Source organism: Lonchura striata, chromosome 1 (assembly GCF_050655825.1).
Source record: "Lonchura striata isolate lonStrDom1 chromosome 1, ASM5065582v1, whole genome shotgun sequence".
Taxonomy (NCBI): Eukaryota; Metazoa; Chordata; class Aves; order Passeriformes; family Estrildidae; genus Lonchura; species Lonchura striata.
This window is the reverse complement of record NC_140703.1, coordinates 110,134,421-110,148,702: the sequence shown is the minus strand read 5'-3', so window position 1 is coordinate 110,148,702 and position 14,282 is coordinate 110,134,421. Positions and strand designations below refer to the sequence as shown.

General features: G+C 37.7%; 1 protein-coding gene and 1 long non-coding RNA gene across 2 annotated transcripts in view; one reads left to right on the top strand and one right to left on the bottom strand.

The window, feature by feature from the left end:
- Positions 1 to 369: 369 nt before the first annotated feature.
- The window catches only part of LANCL3 (LanC like family member 3), a 36,221-nt gene continuing 22,308 nt past the window's right edge, over positions 370 to 14,282 (bottom strand). The window contains exons 2-5 of the mRNA XM_021553035.3: positions 9,753 to 9,876; positions 8,796 to 8,993; positions 7,634 to 7,841; positions 370 to 6,721 (exon numbers count right to left, since the gene is read on the bottom strand). Coding sequence (XP_021408710.2) covers positions 6,562 to 6,721; positions 7,634 to 7,841; positions 8,796 to 8,993; positions 9,753 to 9,876 — 690 coding nt within the window. The 3' untranslated portion in view covers positions 370 to 6,561. The remainder of the gene's footprint in view (positions 6,722 to 7,633; positions 7,842 to 8,795; positions 8,994 to 9,752; positions 9,877 to 14,282) is intronic.
- Positions 8,974 to 13,063, top strand: LOC146768819 (uncharacterized). The gene is made up of 3 exons (XR_014956875.1): positions 8,974 to 9,584; positions 11,798 to 11,867; positions 11,980 to 13,063. It is a non-coding gene; the product is annotated as an uncharacterized LOC146768819 (long non-coding RNA).

The window sequence follows — 14,282 nt, the reverse complement described above, 5'->3', positions numbered from 1 at the left end:
TAAAGATGGAAACCTTGTTGTGGGCAAGCCAACGTGAACTTAATGCTTCATTGGGAATGGAGGGTCCTTCTCAAAAGGGAAGAGGCTATGGGAACTGAGATTTAAGCAGACTGACAGTAAATACCTACAGTGAGAAACTTTCATCTACAGGCCAAAAGCAACATGTCTTGTCTTGCGATAAACTACCATAAGGTGTTTTACCTAAGCACTGTGTGCAGCCTGGATGATTTATCTCATTCTAAAATGATTTATTTTACTTTTGATAACCACTTAAAAGCTTTTGGAGCACTGAGTCATGACTATTCTGGAAGAAGTGTTGCCAGCACTATGAAATATAACTACAGAAATAAATAAGCCAATGCAAAATCATACTGTTCAAGGTTGGACTTTTATTTAAGGCAAAATATAATCACAGCTTTAATATTCATACTATGGATATACACAGTTTGTTCTGCCACTATGAAGCTTAGTATTATCACTGCTTTTAAAAAGCTATAAAATCTATTTTCTATCATAATCTACAATACAAAACTAATACAATAAACACATTCTGAAAGATCACAGTGTTTAAAATATTAGAAAAGCAGGGGTCCTGCTTTCAAACAATAAGGTGCATCTCTAAAGAATCAAATCAGCCTTGATTCTACAGGTCTGTGCCACATCATGGCTGTGAATGGCCGTAACACTGAGAAACCAATCTAGGGTGTGGCACGTACTCAAGGAATGAACATCACACACCGGAATATACTGAATCATCAAGTGTCACCAACACAAACTAGACATTAAATAATGCCATTTAAGTTCCCTGTACTTTTTATTTGTATTGGTATTCACGTATGTTGCAGAGATAGCGAGATAAAATGTGTATAAATTGCTATCAAACAGGGCCCTGCATATTCAAACACCTGTGCTTTCCTCATACTATGCAAACAAGCCTTACTAATTCCATGGGACTGATGTGTAAAGGAAAGTTTGTAGGCCTGGGGTCTGGAATGACAGTTTTACCCCTGTTCCACACATGTGGAAGGAGCTACCTTACAGGTCTGGAATCAAGCAGAGGTTCACCACGGACATCAGCAGGTGGCCTATCAGGCTCTTAAAATGAGTGCAGGAGGCCAAATCAGTGGCAAAACCAGACCATTGTTAAAGGAAATCCTTCTCTCCTATGTGGTCATGGTCATGAAGACAGAAGCAGAAGTTGAATTTCTGGTCAGACAGCCTTCCTCTTCTGTATGATGTAAAAATGTAAATTGGATTAGAATCTGTTTTCTATTTTCTATAGGATATAATTGATTTAAGAACTTCTACACAGTGATACAATGCTGTTGCTGGATATCAGTACACTATAGAATCTCTTGTGTTCAAATATCATTATATCACTGGGAAAAATAAGTTTTTAATTAATTTTCTGCCACTCTAGTTGGTATTGCTGTACTTGACCTAAATGCCTCCATCTTTTCTTTGAGTCATGCCATGACAAAGTCAAGGGACTCCCTTTTAAGCATTAAAAAGAAATATCGCCTTATGTATTTTCAAGCAGATTGCTATTTATAAATTTTTTGAGAGCATGATGCAGAATTTCAATATACGAGGTGTAGGACCAACAGTGACAGTACAAATTAGTAAAGTTTAATAATTCAAAGGCAGATTGAAAAGTTGGTGCTATTGGCTTCTTGAACGTATTTTTTTAACTGCCTCATCATGGATAGTGCACATCACTTCTGTTCCATTAAAAGATAGGAGTAGGCAGTAAGTTCAGCTACAGGCAACTCCTTCACAGGCAAATATTTTTTAACATTTGATGACTTTGCTATAATGGCAATGGAGTGCTGTTCAAGGCAGCTGAAACCTGCACAGTGCTTACTGTACCACTACCTGTGCCATGAAACACTGTGCTATTCCTTTCGAAAATCCTATTCACATCCCTAAATTGCTGTGTTATTTTGTGGGCCCTGAGCATTTTTGGCTTATGGCTTTGAAGTATGTTGTTCCCCTTATAGTGGGATTTTTGGTCATTTTCTTATTTCTTTTCAATTTAGCTTTCTGCTGCTACTACTTAGTCTTAGACATATTTTTATAAACTGAAATGTCTTCTCAGAGCAGTCCAGGCTGTGCTGCCAGCCAGCAGTTGTTAGTTCTTCAGAGCAAGATTACTCTTTGAAAATCAATCGGGCAATTTTAGTCCTGAAATACTAATCTTCCTACAGATTAGAATATGAACTCATGCCAGTGAATATTCAAGGTATGTAGAAGATTACTGCACCTGAGATTTACTTGGCAGACCTCAGAGATCCAAAGAACAAGGATATATTCTCAAAATGCATGCATACACTAAAGTAGGTCACTGTTGGCATAAAACATGCAATATGTTGGCAGATGCTGTAACTGCATATGCAGAAAACTATATGAGTACAAAAACTTGATTGCTTATCAAGGCTTCCATTTGCACATATTGCCCCTCCACATTTCTGAATACAGCAGATACCTATGGTTCATTTTTTTCCACAGTATTAAAAAAACAATCAGTATTCTTGTCATATTCTTTCCATGTCATATATAATCAGTATTAGAACATCAAAGTGGCATTACTTAATTTGACAGAGTCTCAGTAAAGGTGATTTTACTTGCATTCCCTTATGTATATTTCCCAGAACTATTTAAAAGTGTATTTTGAAATGTTTAGCCATTTCACTTGGTTTTGATTGTCCTAAGAGAACTGAAACACTGAAGCATGGAGAAGTGACCATGCTTCCTGGAAAGTCTCTGTTTTATTTAATGAAGTAAAACACCAGTGATAGTGGTTGTGAAGGATGATAATTTTTCCTTAGCAGATGGGAAATGACACAGCCATAGAGAATAGACAATCTGGGAGCATAAAATAATGTAATGCAAGTTAGTAGAACACCCTGCTTAAGCAAAATCAATCAATCTTATTTTCAGGAACAAAAGACCTGGGCTGCTTCTTCAGCCTCCTCAAGTTATTCAAAGGTTGGGAAACAAAGGCAGGGAAATTGAAGGCAACAATCATTCAATCAAAGCAAATATTGAAAGTGGTGGCACAAAATAAACCTGTTATTATGATGAGAAGTTGTGAGTAGCAATTAAAAATAAAGATACATTTGTTAGAACTGTAGTGCTGATAAAACTTACGACATCTGGTTCTATGAATCCTGAAATCAATAAATATGGACACTACAGATCTAGCTTCCCTCAAAATTATTCCCTGACAGTAATCCATGGATGGCAAGCTAAAAGTCATGAACAGTACATAGCTCCTTAAACTGATGTGTAATCTACAGCTTTACTCACAAATAGCACCACACAAACACAGGTACATCACAAATAAGCACCAATACCCACATAATGCATCCTCTTTGCTTTAACAGCATAATCAGAAATACTATTATATCACTTAAATTCCTATTGCCTACACTTTAGAAACTAACCACAACCAAGAAACTAATGTGCAAACATGATGTAGTTACTGTGTTTTACACCCTGAAAGAGGCTTCTCGACTTTCCCACAACAGTCTTTTCTCACAGCACCAGGGCAGAATCTGTTCAGGAATACATTTTCCAGTCCATAAGGGCCCAATTCAGGAGCAGGAGGAGACAGCATTCCATGGAGAATTCTAACAAAGGTTGCAAGGTTAGTTTCTCAAAGCAGGAAGAAGGGTACACAGAGGACCTTACTTTTTGTTACACTGCAAAGTGCTGACAGCTCTTCTCAGGTTGCTGTTCTGTCAATGTCTTAAAAGCAACAAATAAAGATTGCAACAGCAAGTTTGTAACAGCATATATAGTACAGAGAAAAAATCAGATAAGACAATAAAGAAGGGAAAGATGAAAAAACCATGCTCATTTAATGAGTCGCATTTTCCAAAGAGCCCTGGGGTTTATTTGCACTGTGTTCAGAAGCTGTGGCTGCAGCACATCTAGAAGCCACCTTAACCCAGCCAGGTCAGGTAAGAAAAGCCACAAATCTCTGAGTGAGCTCAAACTGCCATGTCTGATGAAAGAGATGAACAAATATGTGCCAAGATTTTTACCACATGTATCCCATGAGACTGGATATTTGTGTGCTGCCCTTGCCAAAGTCAGTGCTGAACTCACATAACCTGCAGAAATGTTTGGGACCTAGATTTCAAAAACTGGCTGGTTCCATGTGTTTTCTCACTGTTGAGTAGACTAACTCTTACTCAAATAATTGTTTTGTCTCTCCAAAATATGTGGCTTCATATACAGAGAATGGTTGTAGGTACAGGAGATCTGGTTTTAGTGTGCTGTCGATCACAACACAGAAAAGATCAGTCTCCTCTGAATGTGAACTGGAAGAAATTCTACAAAGAGAGACACAAGAAAAATCACTAGAAAACTGACACTGAGCTTAATGTTTATTTCCTGGCAATTGTGAAGAATCACATTTAAAATAAGTGGATAGGACAAGTTTTACCTTCCTTAAACTTTTTTTAAGAAGGTTCCAGTTATGAAATATAGGAGCCAAATGAATTACAGGAACCAACTAGATAAAAATCCTAATGGATTTGGGATCTTCACTACTGACAGTCGACTTTGCTGTGTCCAATAGGAGCATTTCCACAGGGTTGGACAGAGCACATTCCCATATCCATTGACTTTTTGACTCAGCTTCGTGTGTACACCCTCCCTATGGAATTCATCCCTCTGTGTGCACACATCTCACTGCTCAGAGTAACCATATAAGTGGCATTAGTGGCTTTCTTAAAAGACCATTTAACCTTTTCACTTATGTGTTTTAATAGACACATAACAAATGTGTATTGAGTTTTAACATTTCCATTCACTAAAAGATACCTAAATTCTTGACAAACTGATGTAGAATGGCATTGTTTTATTCACCAGTGAAATATAGTTATTTCTATGATTAAATAATTAATTAGAGCCACACAGTGCAAGACAGAGTAACATAAATCCATATCTGCAGCTCATAATAATGTAAGCCATCTCATTAAATTAACAGTGGCAAGAGCAGGAAGGGATTATTACATTAAAATGTGGAAGGACTGCAAGACCCAGCTCCAACTTACAGCCTGATCAAAGCCCACTGAAATGAAATGGGAACTTTAATCCATTAGGCATTAAAAAAAAATAAATTGTAATCTCCTCCAGCTGAGAATGCAGGAAGAGGGACTGCATTGTTTGGCAGTGCATGTACAGCAGCTTTTTCTCTCTAACTTCAGTTTTTGACATATTGGTCTTCCTGATTTGTCTTTACAGATATTATTTCCGTATAAATAAAAATAAATAAATAGTAAATAGATTTTAAACACATATATTCATTTTCTATCTTTTAGTACAAATCTATGTTAGTGTTTTCTTTATCTTTCAAGTACCATGTAATCATAACTATAATACATAGAAAACAGCATATAATTGCATCTATACGTGCTAGTGCAACTAGTATTCAGCAATTCATTTATTTGTATCTAAATTATTTTCTAGATAAAAATCATTTGGGCATATACATTATTTTGCTAACTAGGAAAAAAAGCAAATTTGAGTTTTGTTATCAGGTTATTTCTGAGGATCATTATGCCACTCCATGATTGTATTCACTTTGCAGGGTTTGTAGCAAAAAATTCATCAAGGAAAATAGCTTTTCTATAATCTGAACTTAGAGTACTGTTCAGAAATGCTGCTATAAGTAATTAATTTTTAAAGGAATTTTTTGTATCACTGAGCAATACTTATCTAGCAATGCTGTACCATGAAGAAAGCATCTGCCTGCTGTATCTTTGCTACAGAATTTTTCCATCCAAGTCTTCTCCATAGCTCCACCCATCTTCCATGTGACTGGGAAAATACCGACAAGACTGACACAGTTACAGTGGATGAGAAAGGAGACCAGCTCCTTGCCACAGATGGAGCTCTAGAAGGGAGGTCCAATTCAATGCTCATTTACACACAAGACCCCACTTGCTGAAATGATCTGTGAAACTGCAGCCTGAACACACAGCTATCTACAGAACTGCCATTATATGAGGACCAAAGAGTTCAAAGATACAGATTTACCTACATGTTACTAAAACTAGCAGATGTGGTTTAGGTAAAAAAATCCCAGATTTTGCCTTTGTGCATTGTAGTGACATGTCTACAACATCCTCCCCAGTTAATGCATTGCTCCACAAATGGTTTTTGCAGAACTCTTTTTAAAACCTACTGGGTGCATCACTGTTTCTTCTTTTCATGTCCCTGCAATTCTGGCTTGCCCTTTTTTCATCAAATTAAAAGTTTGATAATGCCCACTTCTCTCTTATTTGAATAATTAGATAAATATCTACAACATCAGATTCAATCAGCTCCCCCATTTTTTTTCCCCACTGACCCACTTACTTTGACCACACACTTCCCCACCCCCCAAGCCCCAGTGTGTGTTGGTTTTGATCTGACTCCCAGCTACATTAAGGCTAGCATTAGTGGTACCCCAGCCCGTTTTGTACATAGCCTGTCTTGAAAAGTAAGTGGAACTGCAGGTGCCCTCTCCCACTACCTCCAGGATGTGGCCCTGGAGAACATCAGTCTTTAGACAAAGACACTGAAGAGAGGAAACTCAGCTTGGTTGGGTTGCAGCAAGTCAGTCAGGAAACACACAGTTCCTGAAAAACCTTCATACAGACTATATATGCTTTCTAGTGCCCGGGAACCAGACTTAAATTCTTCTGTAAATAAGAACTCTGCAAACCTAAGAGAGAAAAAAAATAGTTAATTATTACTTTATGTTCCTCTCTGTCTACTCATTTGGAAGCATCATTTTAATAACACTCAGTAATTAAAGAAAGTAGAATGATCAATATTTAATCTTTTCTGCAAATTCTAAACTATCCAATTTCTACACATTCTACACTATCCAATTTCCACAAGAAACTGTTCATTACATCCAGAAGAGACAAACCTTTGCAATCTGTGTGTGCATTACACTTGTTTAAGAGTTATAAACTTTTTCTGATTTCTGTAAGATGTATAATTAAACAAATACTTTTTGATAACTTTTAGGATGCAAGCAACAAATCACATCAGTGCAACAAATTCTGTTATACTAAAAATTTAAAAAACAGGCAAAGGGCTAAAAATCAGTCATCTTAATTACTATACCTTGCACCCAGATAAAATATAATTAACCCCACTAGCTAAGCTAAAAGTGGGAATGATAAATTAAAAAAATGTAAAATAACTGCATACCACATCCTATACTTACTTTCCACTTCTAGTAATATGGAATAGTGTTAAACGCTCTGAAAAAAATTGTAACAAATCACATTTTACTCTACTCCTGGACTTGGGTACACAGCTTGTCAGAGTTCTGCCACCACATCAGGATGAGACCTGGATGCATGTGACCCCTCCACTTCCAGCCCAGCTCCCTCTGAAGGAACACAGGCTCCTGGGCAGGGAGGGAGCCTGGCAGAGCCCAGGCAGCCTGGAACGAGACTGCAGAGCTCCCACAGAGTGCCCCCACCCCAGAACTCACAGCCAGAATTGATCCTGAAGCTTAAACACTCGTGTTAAATCCAAGAGTGGCGATCACAGACTCTGCTTTATAAATGTTCCTGAAACTCTGCGGTATTACCTACATCCAGAAGACAGAAATGCTCACCTTTGTGCCCTGTATATGTATTTGGAGTTCCCAGTGAGCCTATAAAGCAGCAGGAACACATAAGCACTACCAGCCACCCCGTGGCATATTCCAGGGCCCTTCTTCAGAAGGCCTTTCTGCCAGGTGAGCTCTCCACAGCGGATACAAGTGTCCAGATATTGAGGCTTCTTTGAAACCAGGTAAGCTTTGGCAAACAGATATGCAATGCCTAGCAAAAGAGCAGGGAGATTGTCTTTTGTAATGAGCACAACAAGGGTTTCAAAGAACACATAAAAAAATAAAGATTAATACATTAAAAACCTGCAGGCTCGTGCTCTACACATCAGTGTAGTCTCTAAATGCTCCATGAGGGCGGAGTATCTGCTATGCTAAAAGCACACAGTAAATGTAATTATCCACCCCCTGTGACGATGCCACTTTCAAACTTTTCAAGGCATTATTGAATTTCAGGGTTTACTCCAACATTCTCAGACTTTCATAATTTTAAAAGAGCAGTTACATTTTTGTCTTTAAACACTAAACTCTTAGAGCTGTCTTCTATTGGTTCCAGATCCCCATTAACCTCACCTGCTTACCCTGACAGAAACACAAGGACAGACAAGATAATTTCTTACACTGGCAATAGATACAAGCTTTTACTAAATGAGAAAAAAGAAACTCACTTTGTTTTTTCCCAGTGAGGCCTACACTGCTTTATTCTAGTTATACACAGTTATACATACTAACTTCTGCTAAAAAAAAGCTATTTGGCTTATTTTTAGAGGGAATAAATAAATTAATCATAATCTTCACCAGAGCACTGCACGCTTCAGTTCATGGTAACCTTATGGGAATGCACATGACACATAACCAACTCAAGTGCCTAAGGAAATGTTTAGCTGACTTGTAGTCTGAATTTAACAAACACTGGAGGTGCTGAAGTGTTCTTATAAACTACATCTGTGTTATTACCCAAGAACAGTGATGTGATACAGGTTTTTCTGGGGAAGAACAATAGCAATTAATGAATTTCCCTATCTCAAAGTGTAACTTCTTTATGCCCTTTGGGTTTTTTTCACTTTGGTTGAATTTAACCTGAGATCATCTTCTACATGGAATCACCTAATGTGGAAAAGCAATGTGATCAGCATCTGGCTGTGCATAGCATCAATTGGAAAAGAACCTGGAGCTCCATGGCACCAGTGCACCAGCTCGTTCTCCCGCTCGATGGTCTCCCCCAGCTCAGGGGGCCAGTTGCTGTTCTGCTCCTGGTCCATCAGGAAATCCACACTCTGCCACACCAGCTCCTGATCTGCTGGCTGCAGGTACTCGTAATAGGAGAGCAACATCTGCAGGATTGAGGAAAGCCCATGTGCTGCACCTGGAAAGAACAGAAAAAATTCAATTAGGGGATGAGCTTAGGTCCTGTCTGCACCTTACTGCAACTTTCCCTCGGGACAGATTTCCTTGTCAAGAGCATGGCTCCTTCATCTTCTTCATGCATACTTGAACAGCACTTGGAATAAAAGATTGCTAGGTGCATAACACCGTATTTTACTATTTCTGTCATTTCTAGTTCCTCTAGCTTTGCAAAAAATATGTATGAATTCCTTCTGCTCTCACTCTGATATGACTGAAACTCACTGTATGAAGTTAAACTGAACATGAACTGAATTCTGTTTCAAGGTGTTACTCTTAACACACTGCTGAATCTGGGCCATATATTTGCATTTGCTGAATGCAAATTGAAACTGGGCCATAAATGGGTATTTCCACTTACTCACTGACAGTATCAGTGAGCTAACTCCTAAATTTCAGTGCAAGAACTGTCTGTACCCGCCAGGGTCTCAGTGGCTGCTCTCTCTGCTGCCCTGCCAGGGAACTGCAAACCAATCTCACACTTTCTGCAGTGATTCTGTGCCTGGAGAAGTCCACAAGGGCCCTGCTCAGTGGCCTTTCACCACTGCTTCAGGTGAGCTCCATCCCAGCTGCCCGTGATGAGGAGGAGAAGGATGGATGGTCACAACTGGTTCAGGAGAAATCCCACACAGTAGATTTTATGTATTTTATTCCTGAAGTGCCTACTAGCTCAGCATCTCCACACAGCACACTCTCAGAGGTGTTGGTGTGTTTTACTCACCTAGATACTCTGTTCCATAATAGGAATACATCAGTGGGACTGGTTTCCTCTTCTTCACTGCATACTGTTTTCCTGATTCTAGTATGGCCAGGCAAATTGATTTAATTTGTGCTGCAGTCAGCACCTAAACAGAAACATCAAACAAACATCAAGTTTATTAAAATTATTTCATTTTTTAAGACATTTTTCAGGAGTCTGCTTTTTTGCCAATGCACAGGATGCAGTACTGCCTTTAATCTTATAAATATGCTGTAATGTACATCATTATTAGGAGTTCCTTACATAACAAGGTTGATTTACATAATGTTTCTCAAAACCAGAGTTTCATCCTGTCTCAGGAAGTGAATATCAAATCTTTAGCTGCACAGATGAGGTGAAAAGAGGCCGTGTAAGAGTCTTTCCTTCCCAGAAATCCTTCAGTCTGATGGAAGCTGACAACAAGCAGCAAGCAAGCTGCAGAACAGCAGTCTGCAGACTGAGTAAGAAGAATTAGGAGAAGACAAAGGAAAAGATGCAAGAAGTAAATGTTACAGGCCTTATTGGGACACACTGACCTAGGCAGATTTTTCTACAGACAAATTAAAAAAAAAAAAAGGAAGCGAGGAAGAGTTACTTAATTGTTATTAAATCACTACTATGAGAGTTCAGAAACTTCTTAATAAAAGAACCAGACTTTCTTAATACAAGAAAATGTTAAGAAAAATGAAGTGCAAGACTGGCTTCTATGAAGATAGGCTAGCTATGCTTGTGAGACTTATGCATCACAAGCAGGTTAATGCAGTCCCTAAAAACACTAATGCCTTACTCTTAGAGGTGTCAGAATTAAGACTGACAAATCACCATTTGTCAACATTTCACCAGACATGAACTTTTCCATGTTAATGATCTAAAGCATTCAGTGAGAGATCAGTTTCACAGGGTTTAATTACATGCAAATTACCGCAAGTACAAGCAATGTCCTGTGTCAGCCACACCTGGACATTACTGACCAATACCTAGGCCAATTAAATAATTTAACCAAAGTACTATTTTAGCTTTTGGTGAAAGTCCATATGGCAGCAGTACTTTGAAGAAAAATGTTTCAACTTGTGTAAAGAAAACTGAGAAAGCAAAAAGGAAAAATGACATAGGAAAAAAAAAAGGGAAAGGCTGTACAAATAGTCCTGGTAAGATAAACAGCAATCCTAAAATTAACTAGAATATCAGAATAGTGTCTTTTAAATGTTTATGAACAGATTTGGGTTTGCTATAATTTGTATTATCATAGGATTTACAATTACTTCACATTTAAAAAATACTGATAGGTTTAATATGGAGACAACATCTGTTATAAACTATATTTTCTCATTTGGACCATAAAAGATGCTACGGATAATTAATGTCACTTAAAACTTGACTGAAAAGTAATGGTTGAAAGATCTTGTTTGTGTGTCTCCCTTGCTCCATGATAACAAGAGATTTTATTACAGCTGCTCCAAATGACTGGTATTTGTACAACCTGGAGAACCTAGTTCTCATCTTGATTAGTGTTCTTTAATGTCACTGCAGCAGAATTAAATACGCCATTAGCATCTGGAGACTTCACTCATTTCCAGTCATTTTTAAATTAATTGTTTTAGCTTCACAGAATTTAAAGAGATGGGTTGAATCTTAAGCAAATGGGGAGAGCAAAGATACGACGAGAAACACTGAATTCTCTCCAGAGCTCTCATTTTACTGTCTTGAAATTTGGGACCTACTCCTCTGAATTGCATACCTTGTAAAAACATTAGTAAGATCATCTCTTAAAAATAAAAGTGAAGGGTAAGTTCTACTAATTGTAATTTTGAAAGGCAAAGGCATATGGGTTAGAAAAATCTTAATCAGTTCATTTTCTGTATGTAATGATTCCTTCACTTAATATTAACAACTAGCTTTCAATACAAATCATGTTTTGCTAAGCTTATTTTTATGTTCAGCACATTTAATTTTTAAATTGAACTAATGAGTGTTTTAGAATGCTGATTGTGTATTTTAAATGGATACAAACTTCTATCCAAATCCAGCCTTTCACAGTGCTGCATAAAGAAGTATCAGCTAGAAAAGAATGCACCGTTCACTGGTTTTTAATATAAAGTAAGTGTAAAACCTCAAAACACTTGAGCACTATGAATACCCAAGTCTATACATAGTATACCCTTTTGGCTGGCATAATGAAATATGCTAATGAATGTCACCTCTTTTTCAGAATGCAAAAGCAGCCCATATGCAAAGACAGATGAAAGATGCTATTTAAAAGCATGAATGAATGGTAGAAATCAACCCACATGATCCACTTCCACATGACCAAAGAAAATGAGAAAGAAGATGACTGTGTATCTTGAAAACAGTTTTATTTCTGGCCTCTTGGACTGATCTGTGGGCTTATACCAGGTAGATGTGTCCTAACTAACAGCTAAATAAATAAGTCTTTATGTTGACTACAAACACCTCTTACCAAGTCACTCAATTCACTGTCTTTGTAGGGTTGCTGCCTGTTTCCCAAAACACTTGAGCATGAAGGATTTGCATTTGCTCCTTATTCTGGGAAATGGTTGACTGGAACAGAAACTCTCACTTACCATCCCTATTAGTGGCCTGCCAAAGGCTAAATAATCAGCAGTCACATTTAAGATTTCCATTGGTTTGACACATTTTACTTCAACCAGTTTTGTGTTAAAATTTCCTTAGATTTCTGTCACCTTACCAAAAAAAAAAACCAAACCAAAAAACCAAAAAAAAAAACCCAAAAAACAACAAAAACAAAACTGTGGTTTGGCTCTGTATGCTCCCTCACAGTATCTTTAAAAAACCAGCTAAATCTTATGACCAAAACAACAATAATAAAATATATAACTTAAAACCACAGACAGTGCAACTGTGGTCCTACAAACTATATTTTCATTTCAGTATGGTCACAATGCTTCCTTGCCCCTGGGAATTACTGAAATAATGTTTAATTAGAGACAGAAAAGAAACAGACTCATCATCCTCAAGGCTTTGAAGGGAAACATTGTATATTGATATCACATCCCCTAGAGCCATCAGATGCTTTGATGCAGAATAAAGCCAATACGAGAATAGGCTATCTAGAAAAAAATTTCATACTTGAGAAATTACATACATATTTTGACAAAATTCTGTAATGTCACTTAATATAAGCATAGGTAAAATCATTATTTATTGTGTCAGTACTTGAATGGAAGACTAATGACACTAAGAGATATATTGCTACTGCTTTAAAACTTCACCTAATTCCTTTTTGTATTCTTGAAGACATCACAACCTGTGATGTCTTCAAGACACCACAGAATTACAGAATGGTTTGGGTTGGAAGGCACCTTAAAGACCATTTAGTTCCAAGTTCCCCACCATGGATAGGGACACTTTCTATGAGACCAGGCTGCTCAAAGCCCTGTCTACCCTGGCTTTGAAGAACTTCTCCACAACAACCTGTTCCAGTGTCTCACCATCCTCTCAGTTGCCTTCTTTCAGTCTAAAGCCATTCCCTGTTGTCCTGTCACTACATGCCCATGTAAAAAGCCCCTCTTAATCTTTCAGCTATTTATCAGACACACACATCATACATGTTCCTTTTCCTGGTTAAGTAGAGGTGGCCTGCCCCCTTCAGTCAAAAGAGGTGATTTTGTCTCAGTTGATGTTAAAAATGTTTATTTCAGTCTTCTCACTAGACTGAAGCTTGGAATACATGCATTCCACATTCTCACAATTTCTGTATCAATTGGTTGCTGGAGTTCTTTATTTTCTATTTTCTGTTTTGCATCATTATCCAGTGATGCTGAATAATAGCTCCACTCACACTGGTGACAGCTAGATCCCCACATACCTGTTACTTTAAGCACAACACATAGGCAGCACTTTAATGCTTTCTATTTGAACCACTGTCTGTGTCTAGGAGCCTGACTTGCCATAAAAAAGCCACTGTGATTGTTCATAAAGTCTCTCCATTTTTCTCTGATGTCACTGCAGACAATATGCCTTTTCCCATAAAAGCACTCCACAATTTTGTGAATTATTTAAGGCAGGTATTTTTTTTCAGTAAATCCCTGTTAAAAGGCAGCCAGGAAGTGCTATGTCCACAGCAATCACAGAGCATCATTCTGGTTTTTGTTAGCAATCTCTCACCGTGAGATTGTTTAGTTGGAAGTCAATAATTTCACAACTCCTTTTAATCTACAAAAAGAGATTTTGCAATTATTGGTTATGATAGTGCTAAGCCTCACGTATGTGTTTTGAAAACTGTAGACAGAAATCTTGACCTTGAGGATTAGGCAGAAAGCAGCAGGATGAGCTCTTCTGATTAGAGTAATGTTTTCAGCACTTTTTCATTCCTCTGAATGCTTGTACAAACCCCTTGGCTCGTTTTCAAAACCACTGCTACATCAAACTGCATGCTGTATGGAGTGTTTTTGATGACTGTAAGCTTTTAATTATTTTAACAGGTCTGTATTTATTTCCTTAGAGCTCTTTCCTGTGACAGAAGGCATTACT